Source organism: Helianthus annuus, chromosome 3 (assembly GCF_002127325.2).
Source record: "Helianthus annuus cultivar XRQ/B chromosome 3, HanXRQr2.0-SUNRISE, whole genome shotgun sequence".
Taxonomy (NCBI): domain Eukaryota; kingdom Viridiplantae; phylum Streptophyta; class Magnoliopsida; order Asterales; family Asteraceae; genus Helianthus; species Helianthus annuus.
In genome coordinates, this window is record NC_035435.2 from 10,094,495 (window position 1) to 10,115,551 (window position 21,057).

At 29.4% G+C, this 21,057-nt stretch overlaps 2 protein-coding genes across 2 annotated transcripts; both read right to left on the bottom strand.

The window, feature by feature from the left end:
• Positions 1–1,761: 1,761 nt before the first annotated feature.
• LOC110931184 lies at positions 1,762–7,812 on the bottom strand. The gene is made up of 12 exons (XM_035987954.1): positions 7,746–7,812; positions 7,596–7,655; positions 7,411–7,449; positions 7,102–7,293; positions 6,793–6,945; positions 6,462–6,704; positions 5,903–6,341; positions 4,862–5,802; positions 4,188–4,792; positions 3,572–3,968; positions 3,297–3,422; positions 1,762–3,179 (listed from the first exon to the last, which is right to left on the bottom strand). The coding sequence occupies exons 1-12, from the start codon at positions 7,810–7,812 to the stop codon at positions 1,762–1,764; spliced, it is 4,680 nt and encodes a 1,559-aa protein (XP_035843847.1).
• An 11,570-nt stretch (positions 7,813–19,382) lies between these two features.
• Positions 19,383–20,456, bottom strand: LOC110931185 (F-box/kelch-repeat protein At3g06240-like). Its single transcript, XM_022174591.1, has one exon. It carries the CDS (start codon positions 20,454–20,456, stop codon positions 19,383–19,385), a length of 1,074 nt encoding a protein of 357 aa, XP_022030283.1.
• Positions 20,457–21,057: the final 601 nt, after the last annotated feature.

Below are 21,057 nucleotides of genomic sequence, written 5' to 3' on the forward strand. Positions count from 1 at the left end.
AGGGGCGTTACAACCTACAGCGCTGCCATTGTTAGGGGAGGCTTGCAAAGTTAATGAACACACAATCATAAATGTTTAACATTAGCATAACATGATTAACATGAGTCAAATAGATTCACATGAAATGTGGATTGACAGTGCAAAATTGTTTAACATAGTGTTTTTGATATAGGAAATGCATACTACACCCAAAAGTGTAAAATAGGAAATGGGTCATGTATACTCACCTTAGGTTGCGTTGCGTTTTTCTTGGAAATGATTAAAACAAGAGATTGCCCAAGAGAACGTGCACAAGAGATTTACCCTATTAATTTTGAGGATTTGTTAATTATTGGGAATTTAGTGGTTATTTAATTAACAAGGCATAAATACTATTAACATTTCTAAAATAGAATAATAACAATATGTCTCATATTTTGTATTTAAGGAAATATATGACAATTTATTTATAAATAAGTGAGTAAAATAAATACTGATTTTTATATATTATTATAATAATATTACTGGTTTTACCAAAGTATTATAAATATTATTACTAAAATGTTGGATTATATAAATAATAATTCCTGATTATCATGCACTTAAAAATAATCATTCTGATATATATATAAATATTATAGATTAATAAATTTGAAAATAATAAATTTGATTATTATATATAAAATAATAATTCTAATCCAAATAAATTAGTAAACCTATAAAAGAATAAATTCTGGTTTAAAATATAAATTCTGATTTATTAAACTAATAATTCTGATTAAAATAGTAAATAATAATTCTGATTAATATATATATACATTTATAAAGTGATAATTCTGATTTAAATAAATCTGATTATATAATTAATAAAGTAAGAATAATAATTCCGGTTATTATTTATAAAATGTTAATTCTGAAATATAAAATCTGAATAATAATTCTGATAATATTCTGAATAATAATTCTGAGTTAATAAATCTGATTAATAAATAATAGTAAAATTTCTGATTTTTATATAAGTAAATCTGATTATTATAATAGTAAATCTGATTAAATAAATAGTAATTATTCAGATAATAATTCTGGAAATTTGTAAATAATCCTAAATATAATCTGATTTAATAATAATGATAATTATGTTAATAAATCTGATATTATAATAATTCAGATTTAAGTAATTCTGAAAAAAATATATTAATATTCTGGTAATATCACTTAATAATAATAATAGTAATAATAAATAATACAAAAAAAACAAACTGTAACATGTATATAAAAGGATAAAAAAAACTGTATATATATATATATATATAAAAAGGAAAACGAACGGATTACCGGACAAAGGCGGTGGCCGGTGGTGATGATCGGTGGCTCTGCAGGTCGTCGGAGTTCCGGCGAAACGGGTAGTTCCGGCGTCGAAGGCTCGAGTCGGTTTGGGTTCGGGTTGATTCGGTTCGTATCGGTTTCGGTTTGATTTGTTTCGGGAATCACGTGTAAGGAACGAAATGAAGAGAGGTGATCGGGTTTTATAAGGAGATGATGGTCGGTTACAGAAAATGAAGAGTCTCAACTGTTCCGGTAAACAACGAGAAGTCGGAGAAGACGCTGAACAGTCTTTGGCGGTTTCATTTGATTTAAACTAGCCTAAGGACCCGTGTATTACACGGGTTGTTAAAAGATAATATGGATTAATAATAGTTGTTTACATTAAATGTTATCACTATATACACATATTTAAACAGATCATGTAATAACTTTTTATTGACAATTATAACGTATATATCACAAATCGTTGAATATCTCTTTATACACCACATTAGTTGTTTTTTCCGTAGGTTTTCCATTGTTGTCAAGTATGAGTATCTTCACACCATTTCTTGTTTTCACCCTTGATAAGGCAACATACAACTGACCATGAGAGAAGACTGGTTGTTTGAGGTACAAACCTACTCTTGAAAGAGATTGACCTTGACTTTTGTTGATGGTCATTGCAAAACATACGGCCAATGGAAATTGTCTTCTTTGAAAAGAGAAAGGAATCTTTTTATCAGAAGGTATCAAGTTTAATCGAGGGATATATGTGCAAGTACCAATATTTGAACCAGATATTATCTCTGCTTCTATTACACGGTTGTGCAGCTTCTTTACTTGTAGCCTTGTACCATTGCACAATCCATTCCGTTGATCAATATTTCTTAATAACATGACTGGAACACCAACTTTAAGGACTAACCTATGATTAGGTAGGCCAGATATTTTAAGACCATTGAGCACATCTGGAGAGTAAAGTCTTTGTTGTGTAGAATTTACATCTTCAGACGGACAAAGACTGTCAGAACTAAGATACTCTTTTTCTTCACCAGGAAACATTGCTAGCAACCTGTCATTAATCTCATGAACAACTTCATTTTTAGGTGCAAGTATGGCCCGGTCACTAAAATAGTTATGGGCGTCTACGTTTTCCAAGATTGATGGATAAACAAAATCAATTAAACTTCCAATTGGATCAGATGGATCAGTAATCAAAAGATCTCGTGGTATTTCAATAGTTGCTTCTCCATCATTTGGACCACCAACGTTACCCTCACCCAAATCCAAAAGCCATTTGCCAAAACTATTTATTTCATCAACATCAGCCGTAGATCTTCCAACCGTTAACCTCATGTTTCTAGTTAGTCTTAGCAATTTACATTTACTCCACAAATAAGACGAACATAAGGAGGCATTAACAATCTCTTGTCTGCCACCATTTGGAACAACAGGTAATATTTGTCTAAAATCCCCTCCAAAAACAATAACTTTACCTCCAAAGCGGATTTCAGAATTTAGAGATGTGTCAATGTTGAAAACGTCATTCATTGTTCTGTCGAGCGCTTCAAATGCATGTTTGTGAACCATAGGTGCTTCATCCCAAATTATCAATTTAGTCTCGTGAAGTAATTTAGCCAAATCACTTTCTGGTTTTATATGGCATACAGAATCTTCAGTAAGATTCAACGGTATGCTAAACCTGGAATGTGCAGTCCTGCCACCATCTAACAACAACGATGCAATTCCACTGGAAGCCACATTTAACACGATTTGACCTCTTGATCTAATTGCAGCGGACAATGTTTTCCATAGAAAAGTTTTACCTGTTCCGCCATAGCCATAAAGGAAAAAAATCTGACCGTTATCACTGTTTACTGCTGCCATAATCTCTTCAAAAACAGTGCGTTGTTCATCAGTTAACATTGTCAAATGACTATCGTACAGATTTCAAAGGTATGTTGTATCATATGCCTGCTCCTCGTATATCAAACGACAATCGGAAATACCTGAAGACGACATATCTGGATATGGCATTGATTCAAATCTTCGCAAAGAAGAATTATTTCGCAATAAAAACTTTTCAATTTCGACCAACACATAGTTCTTCAGTTGGTGATCCGGAATTGATAACGCTACGAAATAAGAAAGAAAACAAATTCATCTAATGACTACGGAAACCATTTCATCATAATAAGATAAATTAACTTAAATAATGATGAACAAATCAAATTATTTTTTTCAAAAAATATAAGTACTAAATTTCAGTGTAAACAAAACGTACCTGTCACTCGATGGTATTTTGCTAATCTGTAAACAAAATCGTCCGCCATGTATCTCCACGAAGTTTCCCAAACAACCTCAGGTCTAGAAAGACTACCGGATAACAACATCGTAGAAAATAAATTGCGAATGTATGAAGCGCTTCCAGTTAAATTTGCTTCTTTTATTGCCTCTACATATTCTGAATCATCATCTAAAAGGCCAAGTGCGTAGCAAGCATCTCTGTATGTATCGTAAACTTTACCATTAACTGTTTTAATGTCGTCAAACGATGTTGGTCCTCTAACCTTGTTAAGAAGAATTCTCAAGAAATACGCTTCACCTAAAGTTGGAGATACGGAATGAATCCTGCCAATTGATTTTTTCCCTTTTCTTGGTTCCCATACTCGCTTGTCAAGCTTCCATACATAAAAAATAGGGAACTAAACGTATGTAAGTGTACGTGCCAACAGGTCATTTGGGTCTTTATTACGTTCCATCCATGATAGAAACATTGAAGATTTAACTGAAGGTTTGTTTAGAACGGAGTTAATATCCTCGTCAGGGCCGAAAACAACAGGTTGTTGGCCAGGTAAATGGAATGGAAGCCTCATAACAGAAGGTCTTCTATAATGTACCTCATTAGCAAATATCCTCCAAGATGCTTCGCAAGCTGATATATAGCGGCAATCGTAATACTCTTTGATCTCGTCTTGTGGTTGCTCTTCCGGTTGACTATCACCACGCGCAACAGCTATAGTGGCTCGATCAGGACCTTTATTGATGTATTTAAAAAGATATTTTATAGACGCGACTTGATTGCACCATTCAACGTTGATATGAGCTTGATATCTTTTCAATAATTTTTTGTTATAAGGAACCACACTCCTGTTATCAAGCTCAATTTTATTTTTCACAACAGAAGAACCATTGTTTCTCCTTCTGTATAATGGAAACCCATTTGAATCAAGTGTTGTATGATCTTGAAACTTTTTTGGAAAGCCTTTTGAACACTTCATATCTACCATACATGGAGAGCTCAACCTAGCATTACCACATGGACCATGTATCATATACTCTTTCACCAGGATGAATAATTCTGGATCTTCTTCTCTGTTTGGAATTTCAGCAGATATAAATGAATCAACATGGTCCACAGTAGGTAATTTGAATTCAGGTTCCATGAATAAGCATAAATGTGCATGAGGCAAACCACGTTTTTGGAACTCGATAGTGTAAACAACTACAGAAAAATAAAACAAAGTGTTAGCTTTGATGATGACTAATAATTGAATTATTTTGTTAACATTACCTGCTGACGCTTTGTCTAATAGATGATTCTTTTTTAAATCTTTGCAGATAGAATCGAGTTTTATTTTGAAGAGTCTAGACAGGATATCAGGCCTATCTTCCGGACTAAGATTGGTGTCTTTGAGAAACCGTTGAACTTCTGGCCATTTTGGATTGCATGTTATGGTAATAAAATAATCTGGATAACCAAAGCACTTACACAGAGCCATAGCGTCTAAATAGTTTTGCATCATATATCGTGCTCCACCAGTAAAAGAAGACGGCAAAAAAATGCGTTTTCCAGCTTTAGATATATCATCTTGACCTTTACTTCGTAATTTACGGAGACTTTCATATGTGTCGGACCTAAGATCTTTTTGTTGATATCGTATGTACCTAAGTCTCTCGCTCTCTATCATAGTATATGCGTCAACCAGGAACTGCTGGAAAAGCCTCTTAGAATTAAGGATTAATGAAAACTGATTTATACGATCCTGGATACGATAGGCAAAGAACTCTCTCATAGTACACTTTGGACGTGTTTTATTAACAACATCAACAACACCTCTATGAGGGATATCAATTCTGTAGCCATCATCTCCGTACGGAAATAGAATCGGATATTGTAGTGCAAGATATGATGGATGCAACTCACTAATTCTTTTTAGTTCACCTGTTCGAGTCTCAACTATAATATCTCTATTGTCAACCACATTTTCGATATCACCAACAATAAGAGCAGCGATCTCACCAGCCGTTGGTAAGTTATACGTGCGACCATCTTTTTCTCTTGCTCCAATTATTCGAAGCTTCACATTTACATTAGGGTTGTCTTGGAAGGAATCCCTAACTCTTCTATAAGTTTTGACCAACTCGTTGTCATTGTCTAGTACATCCTTTATATGTTCGATCAATTTAATATCAACATTTGCCGATGAAGAAGAAGACGCACCATCTGAACCCCTGTTACAAAATTGTTATCAAAGATTATTCACAGTCTAACAAAATATGAACTATTAATCTGAAAAAATGGATTTATGGTAACATATAAAATGGACTTTACCTAAATATCGATTGCCTGTTTGAAATTTCGTTTTCAGTATCATATATGTATAGTTGGCAAAATTTTGGTTGAGCTCCGTTGATTGGCATAAGACTTCCAATTGTATGATAATTCTCGCCGCTAATTCTAAAGCAAAAAGGACCATTGCCTCTGTTAACCGTCGAATCAACCTTACCACCCATTGAAGTAAATGCAAACATAGAATTGTAACGGCGAATATTTTTCAAAAAGTGCTTGCTTTCATCACCATTGTTAGTAAACAGAATCCGATAACTTCCTCTTGCATCTTTGTAATCTGGAAGCTCTACTATGCCATAAGAACAACAAATGAAATAACAAACTTTTCCATCCTTTTTTCTTCCTTTTCCTTTTTCTGCATTCCACAACTTTGCATTACATACTTCACAAGTAACGCATTGGTCACCATGGTCCAAATAATCTGTTGTGAAAAAAAACAAAAAAAAAAATTGTTAACAATGTTATTTAATAAAGAAGATAACATTATATCGACAAATTTTATACTTTTTGTGCATAAGAATACAAATTATTTGAAATGCACCTTTTGAAACACCTTTCAAGGGATCTTGAACCACAATTTGCTCTGTGGTAAAGTCAATAATTGGTATTGGAGAAGTAATTCGTGGCCTACCAATTAACTTACGTTTACCGGATGACAACCTTTCAAAAGAAGAATTTTGAAGAATACCGGAGGTGCCACTAAATGACGTAATGTTGCTAGCAATATGACCGGGAGTAGCGTCTGCTGGTGGTGTACCGTTGTTCGTAACACAACTTAAATTGCCTATAATATATATAAAAAAAACATAATCTTCATGATATAAATTTATATACAAAAACATTGAAGTGTATAAAAGTTAATAAGTATTTACTTGTTCCCATGAATGATGCAGTACGATTAGTAATGACATTTGGAGTTGCTTCTATATCAGGAGAGCGATGTATACTCCTATTGGAATATGATATACTATTTCTCAGAGGAGATGTTGTATTCTCCAAATTTACTTCCCTAAAGCGGCTGTTATCTATATATACAAATTATTAAAGATTATTATATAAAAATAACATTAAATAAATATATGATAACGTTGAATTAAACATATTGTGAAATGCAAGTTTAATAAAATAAGGTATTTTAAATACGACTATTAAAAATAAAAAAAAACAAAATACAAACTAACCTGCAGATAAAGCAGATAATTTTTGGGTAATGGTCGGAATAGAAGGAGAGGGTATCGAATCAGTTGTTATGACCATTGTATGGTCAACATTTGATGGACATCCATCTAATTTTGATCTTTTGTTATCCAATAATACTTTCCTAATTTTTCGACTATGTCTTGCCTGATCTTGTGTTATAGTGGGAACAACAACTAAAACAACAACATACATAAAAATTAATTTTATAAAGAATATGGAAAAAATAGCTAGACGTCAATGAACATGAATGTAGAAAAACAGGAAAGTAAAAAAAGTTAGTAAATTAGTACCATTAGTAATTGTCGATAATGGCCTTCTACCTCTACGAACTGTAAGGGAAAAATATAGACAGTTTAGCAAAACAGATTGTTTGTTAAGATATACATGATAAAAAATAAACGTAATACAATATAAAAATTAATATACTCATATGGTAAAGCAAAAAGATTTGAATATTTATAACAACTTAAATTACCATTTGTATGACCAGTTGTAATATTTGTAGATGCATTCGTATTTAAGATGGCTGGAACACCTGTAATTAACATGATTAAATTATGTATAAATATGTAAATAAAATAAAACTATATGAAATAAAAATCGATATTTAAATTAACGACATTACCGTTAGAAATGTTTTCTTTTCCTTTGTTGTAAGATTCAGATGAAAACTCGTTTTTTCTTTTAGACATTCCTGAAATCATAATGTGATACGATTTAAGCATGCGACATTCCAAAATTGTAGTAAAGTTTAAATATATTTAAGTATGACATTCTAAACATTCTTATTCTTATGTATTATATAGTAATTGATACGTCAATTATATTATCCTAAATTAACATTATACAACCACAATATAAATGCATCACAAAAATTAAAAAATTCACAAACAGAAACAAAACACAATTGATGTGAATACATAACTTCAAATGCTGTATTAAACCAATGAAAAAAGAAAGTATAATAAGGTCTTTAGTTATTCAGTTTAAGATAGGATATAAGATTAAGCAGTTGAAACAATAATATAAAAATATTTAAACTACAGGAGACATAGTGGTCTCGATAAATAAAGCTCCTTTAGGACCAATGTAGTCATCAACATGTTGTAGGTACTCAAAAGATTCGTTGGAAAGGTCAACTTCTACAATATCACCCCAGATGCTTGTTATGAGCCACTTGTTGTCTTGAATTATATTATTCCTTCGACGCCTTTCAAGATAATGAACAACATGAGGCGTATCGAAAGACAACACCTTTACCCAAGCATCATCTTCAAATTTGAACAAATCAGCATATAGGTTTTCAGAACGTCCAACAACAATGACGTGCAGCTTCATTTCTATGCTCAAAAAATGTCCTTGCCAAGGATTCAAATCCAAAACTTCGGGAAAAGGAATTGTGCTGAAAGTTTCGGAGACAACGTCGAAAGCTACCATGTGTCTCTCACCTGGTGGAAACCAATAATTGGAAACCATAAAATAAATGCTTCTACCAGAATAAATTCCGGGAGACCATGAATAATATGTTGAAGCATAATTAGTGACGTTAAATGAATTTATCTTTCTCCATGACTCACGGCGACGTGAGTAAACTCGTGCAGAAAGAACATTACGGTAACGTTTGATGTGGAGAACTTTGAGATCGTTCGAGTCGTCAAAGTACATTCCACCGGTAGAAGCGTCTCGCTCAAAATTACGATCAAAGTAGTCATCGGCCAAAATTTTGTAGCGCCTTGTTGTTGGATTCCAAAGAATGAGCTCACAAAACATCCTTTCATTGCAAATTAAGATCAGACCTTTAAAGGACGCTAAAACACGTAAGTATGAAGGATGGACATTAGATGGAGAAATTATAGTTTTGCTTGTATCGGCTTGCAAATTACCCCCAACTATGTTGTCAACAATAATTGTGTTGTCTTTTAAGGAAAGAAGCTTCTTTTGTAGCGAAGTTATAATTCGCCTAGAATGCGTAATCTCAAAATTGTTATTTGATAGTTCATCACGAAAAAATTTAGATAGACACTTGAAACGGCCTATAGCTTTTGCAGGCAGCCTCATGAAAATCTCGTCCACAATCAATTCAGAACCAAGCTTCTCCATTTTATGATAAAATTTTGCTACAATAAAAGATATAAGAAATAAAAAAAAACTTTATGTATACATTAAAAAAAAACTATCTCTTATTTCTTGCTATAATTACACAATAAATTTTTAATTCAAAAACCTATTATGTATGAGAATAAAAAAAATTAAATATAATACAAAAATCACGTAAGCATATTTGTACCTGTGTATTACAACATAGAAGAACATTAATTAAAAATCTATAAAATAGTATCAAAATATATAATAACGGAAATTTAAGTTGTTAAGTTAAACAATAAATAAATTTATACTAATGTTATTAGTTCAATGGAAGAATAACAACAAAAACAAATTGTAATTGTAATACACATTAAAATTTATATATGCTTATACAACAAAATTTTATACTATTCACTTAGTATGTGTTACATTAAACGAAATTAACTACAAACGGAGACAATTGCATGGTATAAAAATATAAAGCTAAAAGATTCAAAAATTTCCAGTAACTATTATTTCTCTTAAACTTATTATGTATAAAAATAATCGGAATTAAGTATATCCGGAACCAATTGCATAGAATATAAAAAAAATCAATAAGTTACTGAATTATAAAAAATATTATTCCACATACGCATTAAACTTAATAATTCCGTATAACAATTTAAATTGTATTCTGGAAATAAGAGGTAGACTGAATACTAATACTAATAAGAGTACATGATCATGTAACGTTTACTCTAAAAAAAAACATTCTTATAAATAAATAAAAAAACAGTTGAAAAGAAGTCAAAGAATTTAGGTTGATATTAACGGACAATGGATGAATGATAAAATAGATAATAGCATTACCTTTGATCGTGTAGAATGGATTGACAAAAACTCTTAATGTTAGATGTGAATGAAACACAATGAAAGAAAGGTATTTATAATAGAGGGTGGGTTTGAAATTTTATCAATCAATTTTAAATTTCAAAATTTGGTAATGAAAATTTACTAAAATACTCGAATCAAGGTTAAATAATTTCTTTGATTTAGCAGTTCCCAAAAATAATGTAAACGTTAATTTATGGTAATAAGAAAAATTAGTTGTTCAAATTTAAAAGCTAAACGTATTGTGTAAAATTTGACAACATATTAATATCTAAATTTGTAAAGATATTTATCATCTAATTTAAAAACTAAAAATATGTATTGCATATCGATTGCTAAATATAAACGAAATCAAACAATTTAAAATAACTATTACAATATTTTGTTTAAATTTACAAAGTAAACACGTTATTCTTTTTTGTTTTTTTTTTTAAATTCGATATGTCTGTTTTAATAAAAATATTAAATTGAAAATTATATTTGTTTGTGTAAAGAAATATTAATGTCTCTATAGCTATCAAATAAAAAAATGTATCGGAATAACTTGTTTCAGAACTATGGTTGTAAACTATGTTGTAAAGTTATTAGGTATATTGTATGTAAAATCATAAATGTTTACATTGCTTATATTTATGCATATACTTATAATGTCTTTATATAAGTAATGAAACATTTAGAAAGAAATAATATGAACTGGATATATTAAATTCATATAAAAAATCGATTGACATTAATTAATAAGTTTAACAAACATGGATTCCTATGATTATTGCAAGTTAATGTTTACGTTGATAAGTAACATTCATGTTAATACTATACATTATTACTTGCATAAGAAAACCCAATAACGCTACATACAAACAAAATGGTTTAATCAAGTTCTTGACAATTAGATTTAAAAGATCAAAGAGTAACATACAAACAAAAATGATAATGCTAAAGTACTGGTTCAAATACACAAAAGTTAACAAACCAACAAAAGTTTAGTTCATGTCAACTTCCACTTAACTTGGAAATACAAATATCAAAAGTTTTACTAACCGGATCGGACGGTTTTCAGTATTATGGTGTTTTTCGAAGTAACAAAGGTGAAATCAAGCATCATACCATCAATCAAGTTGTTGTCATCCATGAATTTTTGCCAGTTTTCAACAGAATAACGCTTCGCAGTTCCATTTTTTTCAATCTTGGCAGTGTAAACAACAACCTCACCTTCCAAATTCTGAACATTCAATGAATGTCTCTTCTTCTTGAACCCAGCTCGATTAGCAACTTCGACGGGTAGACGCTGCATTAACAACAGACATTGCTTATCAACATACGTTAAAAATAAACAATATTTAAAATTAATTATTAACTGCCAAAATGTATATCAGATTTTAATATACTACAAATCATACCAGCCTATATTCTCCTTTCCGAGTAAAGTCGAAAAATTCCGAGTCCGTGTTAACATTCCTTGTTTGTACCTTCTTCGGCGGGCTAGACTTCTTCACTTGTTTGATCTTTTTATCCTGATAGATGTTAAAAAAAAGTATACTAAATAGTTATTATCGTAAAAAAATTAAAACAGTATCATACACAAAATGAGCGTTTTCAAATACATGGTCGTACTTAACACGGATACATACCTTGAAAGTGCAATAAACAACATCTTCTCTCGTTTTCGTTGGTTTGAAAAGTTCTTTCTTAATCATGATACCTTTTCCTTTATGAATGTCAGGTAGCTTCGTCGATACACATATCAATCATCAAACAATAAAAAAAAATTATTATAAATATATAACTTTATTATATAACATCCTTAATTTCATTATGAAGTGTAAACATTATAAATACTAATATCAAATACAACATTACCTTGTTATCTGTTTTTAGTTCATGTCGGATGATGTCGCCAGAATGTATACCATATGCCTATAACAAAAACATCGTTGTAACTTCAGAAATATTATTTAATAAAATCAGGTGTATATAACAAAAAAAAAATAAATAAATAAATACCTTGTCTAACTCATCAACAAATTGACCATGACTTATTTCAACAACCTCATCATCATCAACTGAATCAACTTCGTCAACCAAACCAACAGGAATAGAATCACGATAAACTGATAATTGAAAGGAAACATTATCAATCTTATTAAAAATCAATAAATCTTCATCAACGATTTTAAGCCTTTCGCAAAGAGTAGGCCATCCGTCCGTGAATGCATAGCAGTTATGTATTTTAGCAGATTCCACAGGCCATCGATTACCAGCAGCTAGTATTTCATAAGTGCCGTTTAGATTTTCTTTTTGAAAAAACTTTTTAATAAAAGCATCTGGAATTACCTGTATTAAATGAAACTAAAATAAATAACTTCCCGCGAATGTTGATTCATTATAGTAAACATAACTAATAATATAATGTAACATAAATATATACTAAATAACATGTATACAGTTAGATTAATAATGTGCAAAAGTAAATAAAGATACATACAGTGAAGCCCAATTGTGTGTATCACTGATATGTGAAATACGATTGACCGCATACACCGTCAATAAAAAACTTCAGTTCAAAAACATCATGTAGGGTCGACTTGAAAACCAAGAGTGAATCCTTTTGCAATTGAAGGCCTTTAACAACTGCTGCCCAACCATCAGCCAAAGCCGGTCTAGAGTCTAATGTTTTCATAATTACGGTCCAAGACTTACCAGATTCATGTACGATTTTGAGATGAATACGTGGCCATGGACGACCCCAATGTTTATAAACATAACTGAGAGGTAACTCCTGATCACAAAGATAATACTATTAAGTATATATAATGAACTTAAATAAATATTATATGAATTTGGGTACAAAACATCATACTATTCATTAAAATGTAATTAATCATACCAGCTTTAAAGAGTTTGGATCTTCTAGGATCTTGACAAACGAAACATTCATGAATTCACCTGAATTTTGAAGATATATATATTTTTTGTTACATCTTAACATATAAAGTTTAATTCATGAAAAAAACAAAATGTATCAGGTTAACAAAACATACATTTTCTTTCTTATTACATTCAATCCTATAACTAATTTGTAAGAATCAGAAATCTATTGTTCCTAATAAAGGTTCTATGAGATTCTAACTGAATGACTACAAATCAAATAATCAATGTAAATAATGTCTAAAATACGGTTGGTATGTAAACAAAATTTGAACAAAAGATAACTACAAACACTTAATTTCGGACAAATAAAGACTGAATCTTACAAAGACAAAACTATAATGATTTTGAAATCTAATGTTCTAATAACTGTATCTATGAAATTATAAGTGAATGTATATAATGAAGAAATCATAACAAATCACAACTACGAACAATAAATCCCAAACAATTAAAGATTCAACCCTAAAAAAACAACACTACAACCGGTTTAGATATAAAATATCTAAAATTATATATCATCAATCAACGATTCAAACGATTAAGTAACAAAATAAAAGAAAAATCGCGGGTAAGTGGAATGTTATTACCTTTAGATGAGGAATCCATCTAAGACAACTCCGACGGAAAGCTTAAGATCGGTGAAAATGGAGAGTATCGGAGCCCTAGTTTCCGTCGCCGGTGAAGTAACTGGTCATGAGAATTTGAGACATGCTATGATGGTATAGGTTGCTATGTAATGATGGACTATTCTCTTCAAGCAACCGTCATTTAATATTTTACACAATCAACCCACAAACTTTTAAAAATTACATTAATAATGGATTTCTATTTAACTTACAACAACATGTTTTTATCTTTGTATGTTACAAATTACAAACTATGTATATAAATATTAATGGTTTTATTGGCTAAAACATCATTACCTAACAAATGAATTAGTAAAAATAAAATCTAATTTACATTCTAAAGTTAGATGTTTAGGTTTACTTAAATAAATATGGTTGTTAATTACAAATAAAAATACGCCAAAAATAATGAACTTGACTTAGATAGATGTATAAATAAATTTGAATTATAATTAAAAACATTAACATATTCAAATTTGTGATTACAGAGATCGACTTGCCTTTTTTAAATACAAATCGAAAATTTTTTTATAATGCAAAACATAAACAATTATATAAAGGATATACTTTGCATATTCAGTCATATGTTTTGAAGTTTATAAACAATGGTTTATATTCCTTTCGATATTATACTCTTTGAAATCTTGATTAGGCTCAATGTAAGATACATTTGTCAAAACAAATGTGTGTGCAAACAGTGGAATGAAGGGCTAACATCATGGCCGTTTGAATGGTTACACGTCAACTACGATAACGAATGTCTGGTATTATATTATAGTTGTTTTTTTCTAATTTTCAAAATTTAAATTAAATGTATGAAAATTGTTGGATTTTTAATTGAAATTTATTTGCCAATTATACACACAGGAAAGTTTTTGGGAGGATTGCCTATCGTTAAATGGAGAACATTATAAAGATTTTTTTACTTCTGAATCGAAACGCAAGAAAATAGAAGAATATGAGGCAATTGAAGAAGATAAAACGATTGGGGAAAAAAAGAATTAGTATTTTCGAACATTAGCGTTCTGGCTTTTTTGTTTGTTATAATAAGTGTTTCCTATGTTTGAATAATATTATTAGTTCCAATTTTGAATGGATTAAAAATAAAATTGCGGTATGCAAGTCAATGGGTTTTGATTGATAATAATACATACAACTAATACAAAATATATATAATAAGAATAAATAAGATTGCAAAACAAAAAAATAAAATAAACATTGTGCTTGAATATATGAAACAAATATTACGATTGATAAATTATTCATTAATCCTTAAAAATGATCAATAATAGAAATATTCAAAACATATAAAGACAACGTACACCCATGCAGGTTCTCAAATGTCAAAAGGATCTGGAAACATGCCTTGTTCCAATAGTTCATCCTAAAACATATATGATAAATAAATTTAACAATAAGTATGAACAATGTTAACGAAATACTAATATTGTAATCATTGAAATTATATAACAAATTTATTATCTTACCACTCTACTACTAACGCGATTGGTGTGTCTCTGTAAAAACTCAAAACTTGAAAGATCTTCATACCATTTTTTGCATACGCTTCTAAACCGACATATTGATTTCATAGGAAGCCTAACAAAAATTTCCATCATGACAACATCAAACGGAATTTGTTCCATTATATGGAATACCTAGAAAAATAAAAACGTATAATAAAACATATATTACATTAGTTTGTATATTCCACATGAAAATATATTTTGTATAAATTACAAATTTTGGATAATACCTGGTTGAAGAAACAAATGAATAGCTTAAAACTGCATATATAATACATATGTATGTTGTAATTTATATTCATATAGAATGATTTTATAAATAGAAAGTTATGTTATTAAGGTAAATTTAAATCAATTTTGGTAAAACTGATTGGGTTTATATTATTGTAATCGAATACTTTTGTAAATGTAACCAATAATCATAAATTAATACATTTACCCATATTATCTCTAACTATACTTTCAGTGTATATTTCAATAATTAAAATGTCTTATTTTTAAAATGGCTAATTGTAACTTTATATTACATAATCAGAAAAAATCATTGTAACTAATACTATGTGTTTGTGCGTATTCGATATAAATTATAGATTTTAATTTAAGAAACTTTCCGTAAATTTAAAAAAAATTAAACATAGAATTGTATATCTCTTTATATTTTAACAAAATATCGTGATTAGTAGTTAGTATATTAAGATAGTGTATTACTTGAAAATAGAATTATAACTGGAATGATATATAACATTATTTTTTATCAACATATTTTAAGTAATATGGAAACGTAACAATTATAATAAAACAAACGAATATACGAAAGGTAAGTTGTGCTAATTAATGAATTCGGACAATTAATTTAAAAAACAATAAAATTAACAATTTTATAAACTATATATAATAAAAGTTTATTAGTTATTAACTACTATAAATAACAATTATTATAATTACAGACCTTTTTTTTAAATCATGTTAAAAGTTTAAACGATTGCGATAAAATTGTGTTTACAATGCTTTTCGATGAAATTAATAACGTAAATAAACAGCAAACAAATGTCAAATCAATACCGGATGTAAATATATATATATATATATATATATATATATATATATATATATATATATATAAATTTAATATCTAGCATATGAAAGGCAGATAACTTGAAGTTTATGTCATAAACTGTAACAGCTTTCATATCTAGTGAGTACGCCTAACGAAGGGTACAACCAGATCAACACTCAACACCTGCTCGTTTTCATCAAAAGAATAGTGAACCCCGTCACGGACATTAATTCTAGCAGCTTTCATAAACTTCTTCCAACTGGTAAATGCGTATCGCCAACCTCCGTCGGATTTTCTTTCACGTCTGGTACCGTTGGTAATTTCATGTGGCGGATCCAAATGCATAAGCCTAACGGTGATATCTTTTAAACCTTCATCAAGTCTAGCCATCCGTGAAACAGGATCAGGAATCCTCTGTATTGTCGTAAAAATAACATTATTAATACATATGAACCTAAACCAACAATGTTTATTAATAAACAACAAACAGTAAGAAATGTATTTTAGCAGTTTAACAAAATAATATTAGAACTTACAAAATAACGATCACCAGCCATACGAATAAAACGACGAACACCCCCATGTATTTGTTCATTGACTTCATTTTCAGCATCGATAGGTACAACATCACCCTTAAAATTAAATATATAAAATGTATTACATTAACATATATAAAGCATGCAATTAAGTAATAAAAAGTAACTTACTTCGTCGACATCTACATCAGGAAACTTCATCTCAACACAGTTTTTCCCAAATATTTTTAAATAGAATAAATTACCAAACCCTTTCGTAAATAACAAAAGACAGTCGTCCGTTAACTGTAACTGACTAACAATTACATCAAAGCCAACTGTAAACCCGACTTTACCATCAGACGTTTCAATGGCAACGTCATAAGTTTTGTTGTCTACTATTACCGTAGATATTACATCATTTGAAGAATAATCATAAACTTTTGGCAAGATACATTCAGGAATAGCCTGTGAGAATGATAAAAAAAGGAAAAAAAAATTGTATTTAATAATAGTGACGTAATACATCAATATATATAAAAAAAAAACTTCATCTTACGTAAAAATGAGATGATGGAGGAAGCATATAAGTCCAGAAACAGCCACGACTAACCCCATCAACGAAATATGTTAATTTAAAGGTAGTAGGTTCTACAGGATTAAATACTACCAAACAACCTCTGGTTAAGCGTAGATGTTCTACAACTTTGGACCAACCGTGAAAAAAGAATAACTTTCTTTTAGCAGCGCTTAAAGAAACATTAAATAACCGGCCATCTTCAGTTTGTATCGTGACATTTGTAGGGCCTTGGTCTACACCCCATAGTTTGCACGCGGCGTCGTCCGGAATAGACTAAAAAAACAAACAAATACAAAATTAATTATTAGTATAATAAGAATATATAAGCAATACAATAATATTAAAGTGTATCTAATAATGATAAAAAACAAAATAATAAATATAAATTATAAAGTAAGTTATCAAAATACCAAAATAACTTCGTCAGCTACATTCATTAGCCTACAGAAGCAGTATCCTATGAAACTGATTTTAAAATTACAACATTAAAAAAGAGTAATAAGTAAATGTTAGTGTGAGAAAAATAAACAAATTTGAAAAAAACATACAAAGATAATACAAATTACATGTTACATAAAGTAACAAAATTCAAAATAAATACCTTGATGACCCTTCAGCCATAAGAAATACCTACAAAAGTACGTTACATAAACAAAACGTATCTATTGAGTCGTTAAAAAAGATATTACTAACAACATAAATAATATGTCAACATCATCTTATAATATAAAATAGATATGTAATAGTTTCTTCATGATACGTCATGTTTATAACATAATTGAAAAAAAAAGGAAACATATGATATAACATTATAATACATCGAAAAAAATTAATCAAACCAATTTATTTACAAAACCAGTTAACAAATTTTAACACTCTTTAAAATATACAATAATGGTATACGGTTATGAAATACATATGCCGTTTGATCAAAATTAAATAACAATACGATTTAATTAAGAATTATATTACATCAATCGTAAAAAAACTTAATAAATATATTTATGACAAACGGATTAAGATTTTCATAAAAATTACAGTCAATAAATAAAAATTACAAAAGAAAATAAAAATAAAAAAATAATATATGAACGGTTATCGGATTTAGGGATTTGCATATACGACATATAATTTAACAACAACATATTATGAAGACAAAAAAATTAAGAACTCTTAGCAAAACTTACAGATTTATGATTAAGTAAACATAAAGATAGTTTAAATAATTTCAATAAAATAAAAAACAGATGAATACAGATGGAATTTAACAAAAAACAACTTACAGATTTTTAGATCGATATGTGAAATTCAGAACTCAATTGAAAAAAAAGAAAATGTAGATGAACACGGTTAGGAATGTAAAACCATGTATATATGTAGCTCCATTGAAGTAATGAATTGTTATATGGAAACCGAGTGTTTTATTGGAATATGATTGGAGTGAAGTTGAAAAGATTATTGGAACAATAACTGAAAATATAGTAAGCAAATAATTTTTCGAATATAACATCAACATAATTGTAGAAACAGTGACTATATAAAGAAACGGACTTTAAATTATTATTTCGAAAATTAAATAAATATTCGTTAGAATGTTTATATACAAAAATTACATTTTTCTATAATTAGATTCAAAACATTAATATAATAATTTCCATATTCAAAGCATATTTTGTATTGAAATATATATCTAATTTGTATAATCAATTTTATACGATTTTTTTTAAAAAAATTTCCATATTTATTGTTTATGCTTAACATTTTATTACAATCTATTATATATATTAATAAACTTCAAAAAGATATAATTTTTTTTATTATAAGATTTGTAATTTTATTAGGATGGATCTTAATCGACGATGGTATTTGTTAATAAGGAATACCGTCACGACAATGAATGTTAAAATACGTAATTTAAAGTACACGTTCATTGGATATAATAAAATGTGAAACATAATAAAAACTCTTTTATTATTAAATTAACGAAATGATAAAATTTGGGATACTTGAAACAAATTAGATAGTTGGAGTAACAAAAGATGAAACAGTACCAAATAAATTCCTAACTTTTAATCGGAAGGCGAAACAATTGTCTCCAAAAATAATGCGCCTTTCGGTCCGTTGTAGCTGTCAACATGTTGGATGTAGTTAAAAGAATCATTGCAAAGTAGAACTTCAACAGTATCTCCACAAATACTGGTTATCAACCACTTGTTGTCTTGAATTACATTTGTCCTTTGCTGAGGGTCCAAATGTTGAACTATGCGAGCCTTATTGAAAGAAAAGACCTTGATCCAATCATCATGTTCAAATTTGAACAAATCTGCAATTAGTTCACCAGCATATTGAACGACAATGACATGGAGCTTGTTCGAAATTGTTAGAAAAAGTACTTGGCAAGGATTGACTTCAATATGCTCCGGAAAACGAAGTAAACTGAAAGATTCAGAGATAACATCGAAAGCAACTATGTTCCTTTCACCAGGTGGAATCCAGTAATTGGAAACAATGAAATATATTGTTTTCCCGGAATACACTCCAGAAGACCATGAATAAAAGTTTGAAGCAAATTGAGTTCCGTTCAAGAAGTTTAATTTTCTCCATGAGTCATGACGTGGTGAATATACACGAGCAGTAACTACGTCCCAGTAACAATTAATATGAAGCACTTTTAGGTCGTTGTCCTCGTATAAGTACATTCCACCCGTATCGTTATGTCGACCAAAATAACGAATAAAGTAGTCGTCCGATATTAACTTAAAACGTCGCGTCGTTGGATTCCAAAGGACCAGGTCATTACTTTCATTGTGAATCCTTTTAATGGAAACTAAAATCAGACCATTAAACGAACATATAATGCTTAAAGAGGATGGATGAACTTCCAAAGGGAAATTTACGGTTTTGATAGTATCGTCGCCTAAGTCGCCAGACACTATGTCGTCAACGACTATGGAATTTTCTTTCAAGGAAAGCAGCTTATTTTTTGTTGAATTTCCAACTCGCAGAGTATGGATGAAAACAAACTTTGGTGTGGATAATTCATAACACCAGTGTTTAGAAACACATTTGAAACGACAAACTGCCTTTGCGGGTAGTCTCGTTAAGATCTCTTCAAATATCATGTCATCCCCAATATGATCCATGAGAACCAATAATCTGAAAGAACAACTAAAAAAAACGACTGTATAAAAAGTTATTGTATAAAAAATTGATAATTAACAATGGAAGATTAAACAATTATATTACAGTTCAAAGTAACTAACCGTGTGAGTGGAGGTGTTATGTATACGAATTTCTGAATGAGCAAGAAGTACACGAAATATGGGTATTTATAGGACTTTCATCATATAGTGGATATCAATTTTGGAAACCTTAATTTTTTAATATATGATTTCACCAAATAATGCAAAACTTATGGAAGATTTATTTAGATCATCTAGACTTATGATTAATTAGTGTTTCGAAATTTAAAAGAACATATATTTTAAACTATTTTTTGATTTTTTGTTATTTAATCAATTACATTAATCAAATAAGGGATAAATATTATTTCATCACTATTACATTTCAAGTAACATGTTCTTTTAGAAACAAAGTTTAATATTTGTTACAATATGTGTATTATAAATTGTAAAAGATTATTCTTTAAAAAAAATAAAAAAAAGGCAGGGAAGGAAATAATCTTTTTTAATTTTGTAAAAGTATATTACAGTTCAAATACATTGAAAAGTTAATATCATAACT

Bases quoted from the DNA above. Each gene is read 5' to 3' on its own strand.
- LOC110931184 (XM_035987954.1), bottom strand. From the start codon at position 7,812: ATGTCTAAAAGAAAAAACGAGTTTTCATCTGAATCTTACAACAAAGGA. The intron at 6,705-6,792 runs GTAAATACTTAT...TATATATTATAG, and splicing joins TGCATCATTCATGGGAACAA to GCAATTTAAGTTGTGTTACG. The intron at 3,969-4,187 runs GTACATTATAGA...TATGTATGGAAG, and splicing joins GGAGGATATTTGCTAATGAG to CTTGACAAGCGAGTATGGGA.
- LOC110931185 (XM_022174591.1), bottom strand. From the start codon at position 20,456: ATGGATCATATTGGGGATGACATGATATTTGAAGAGATCTTAACGAGA.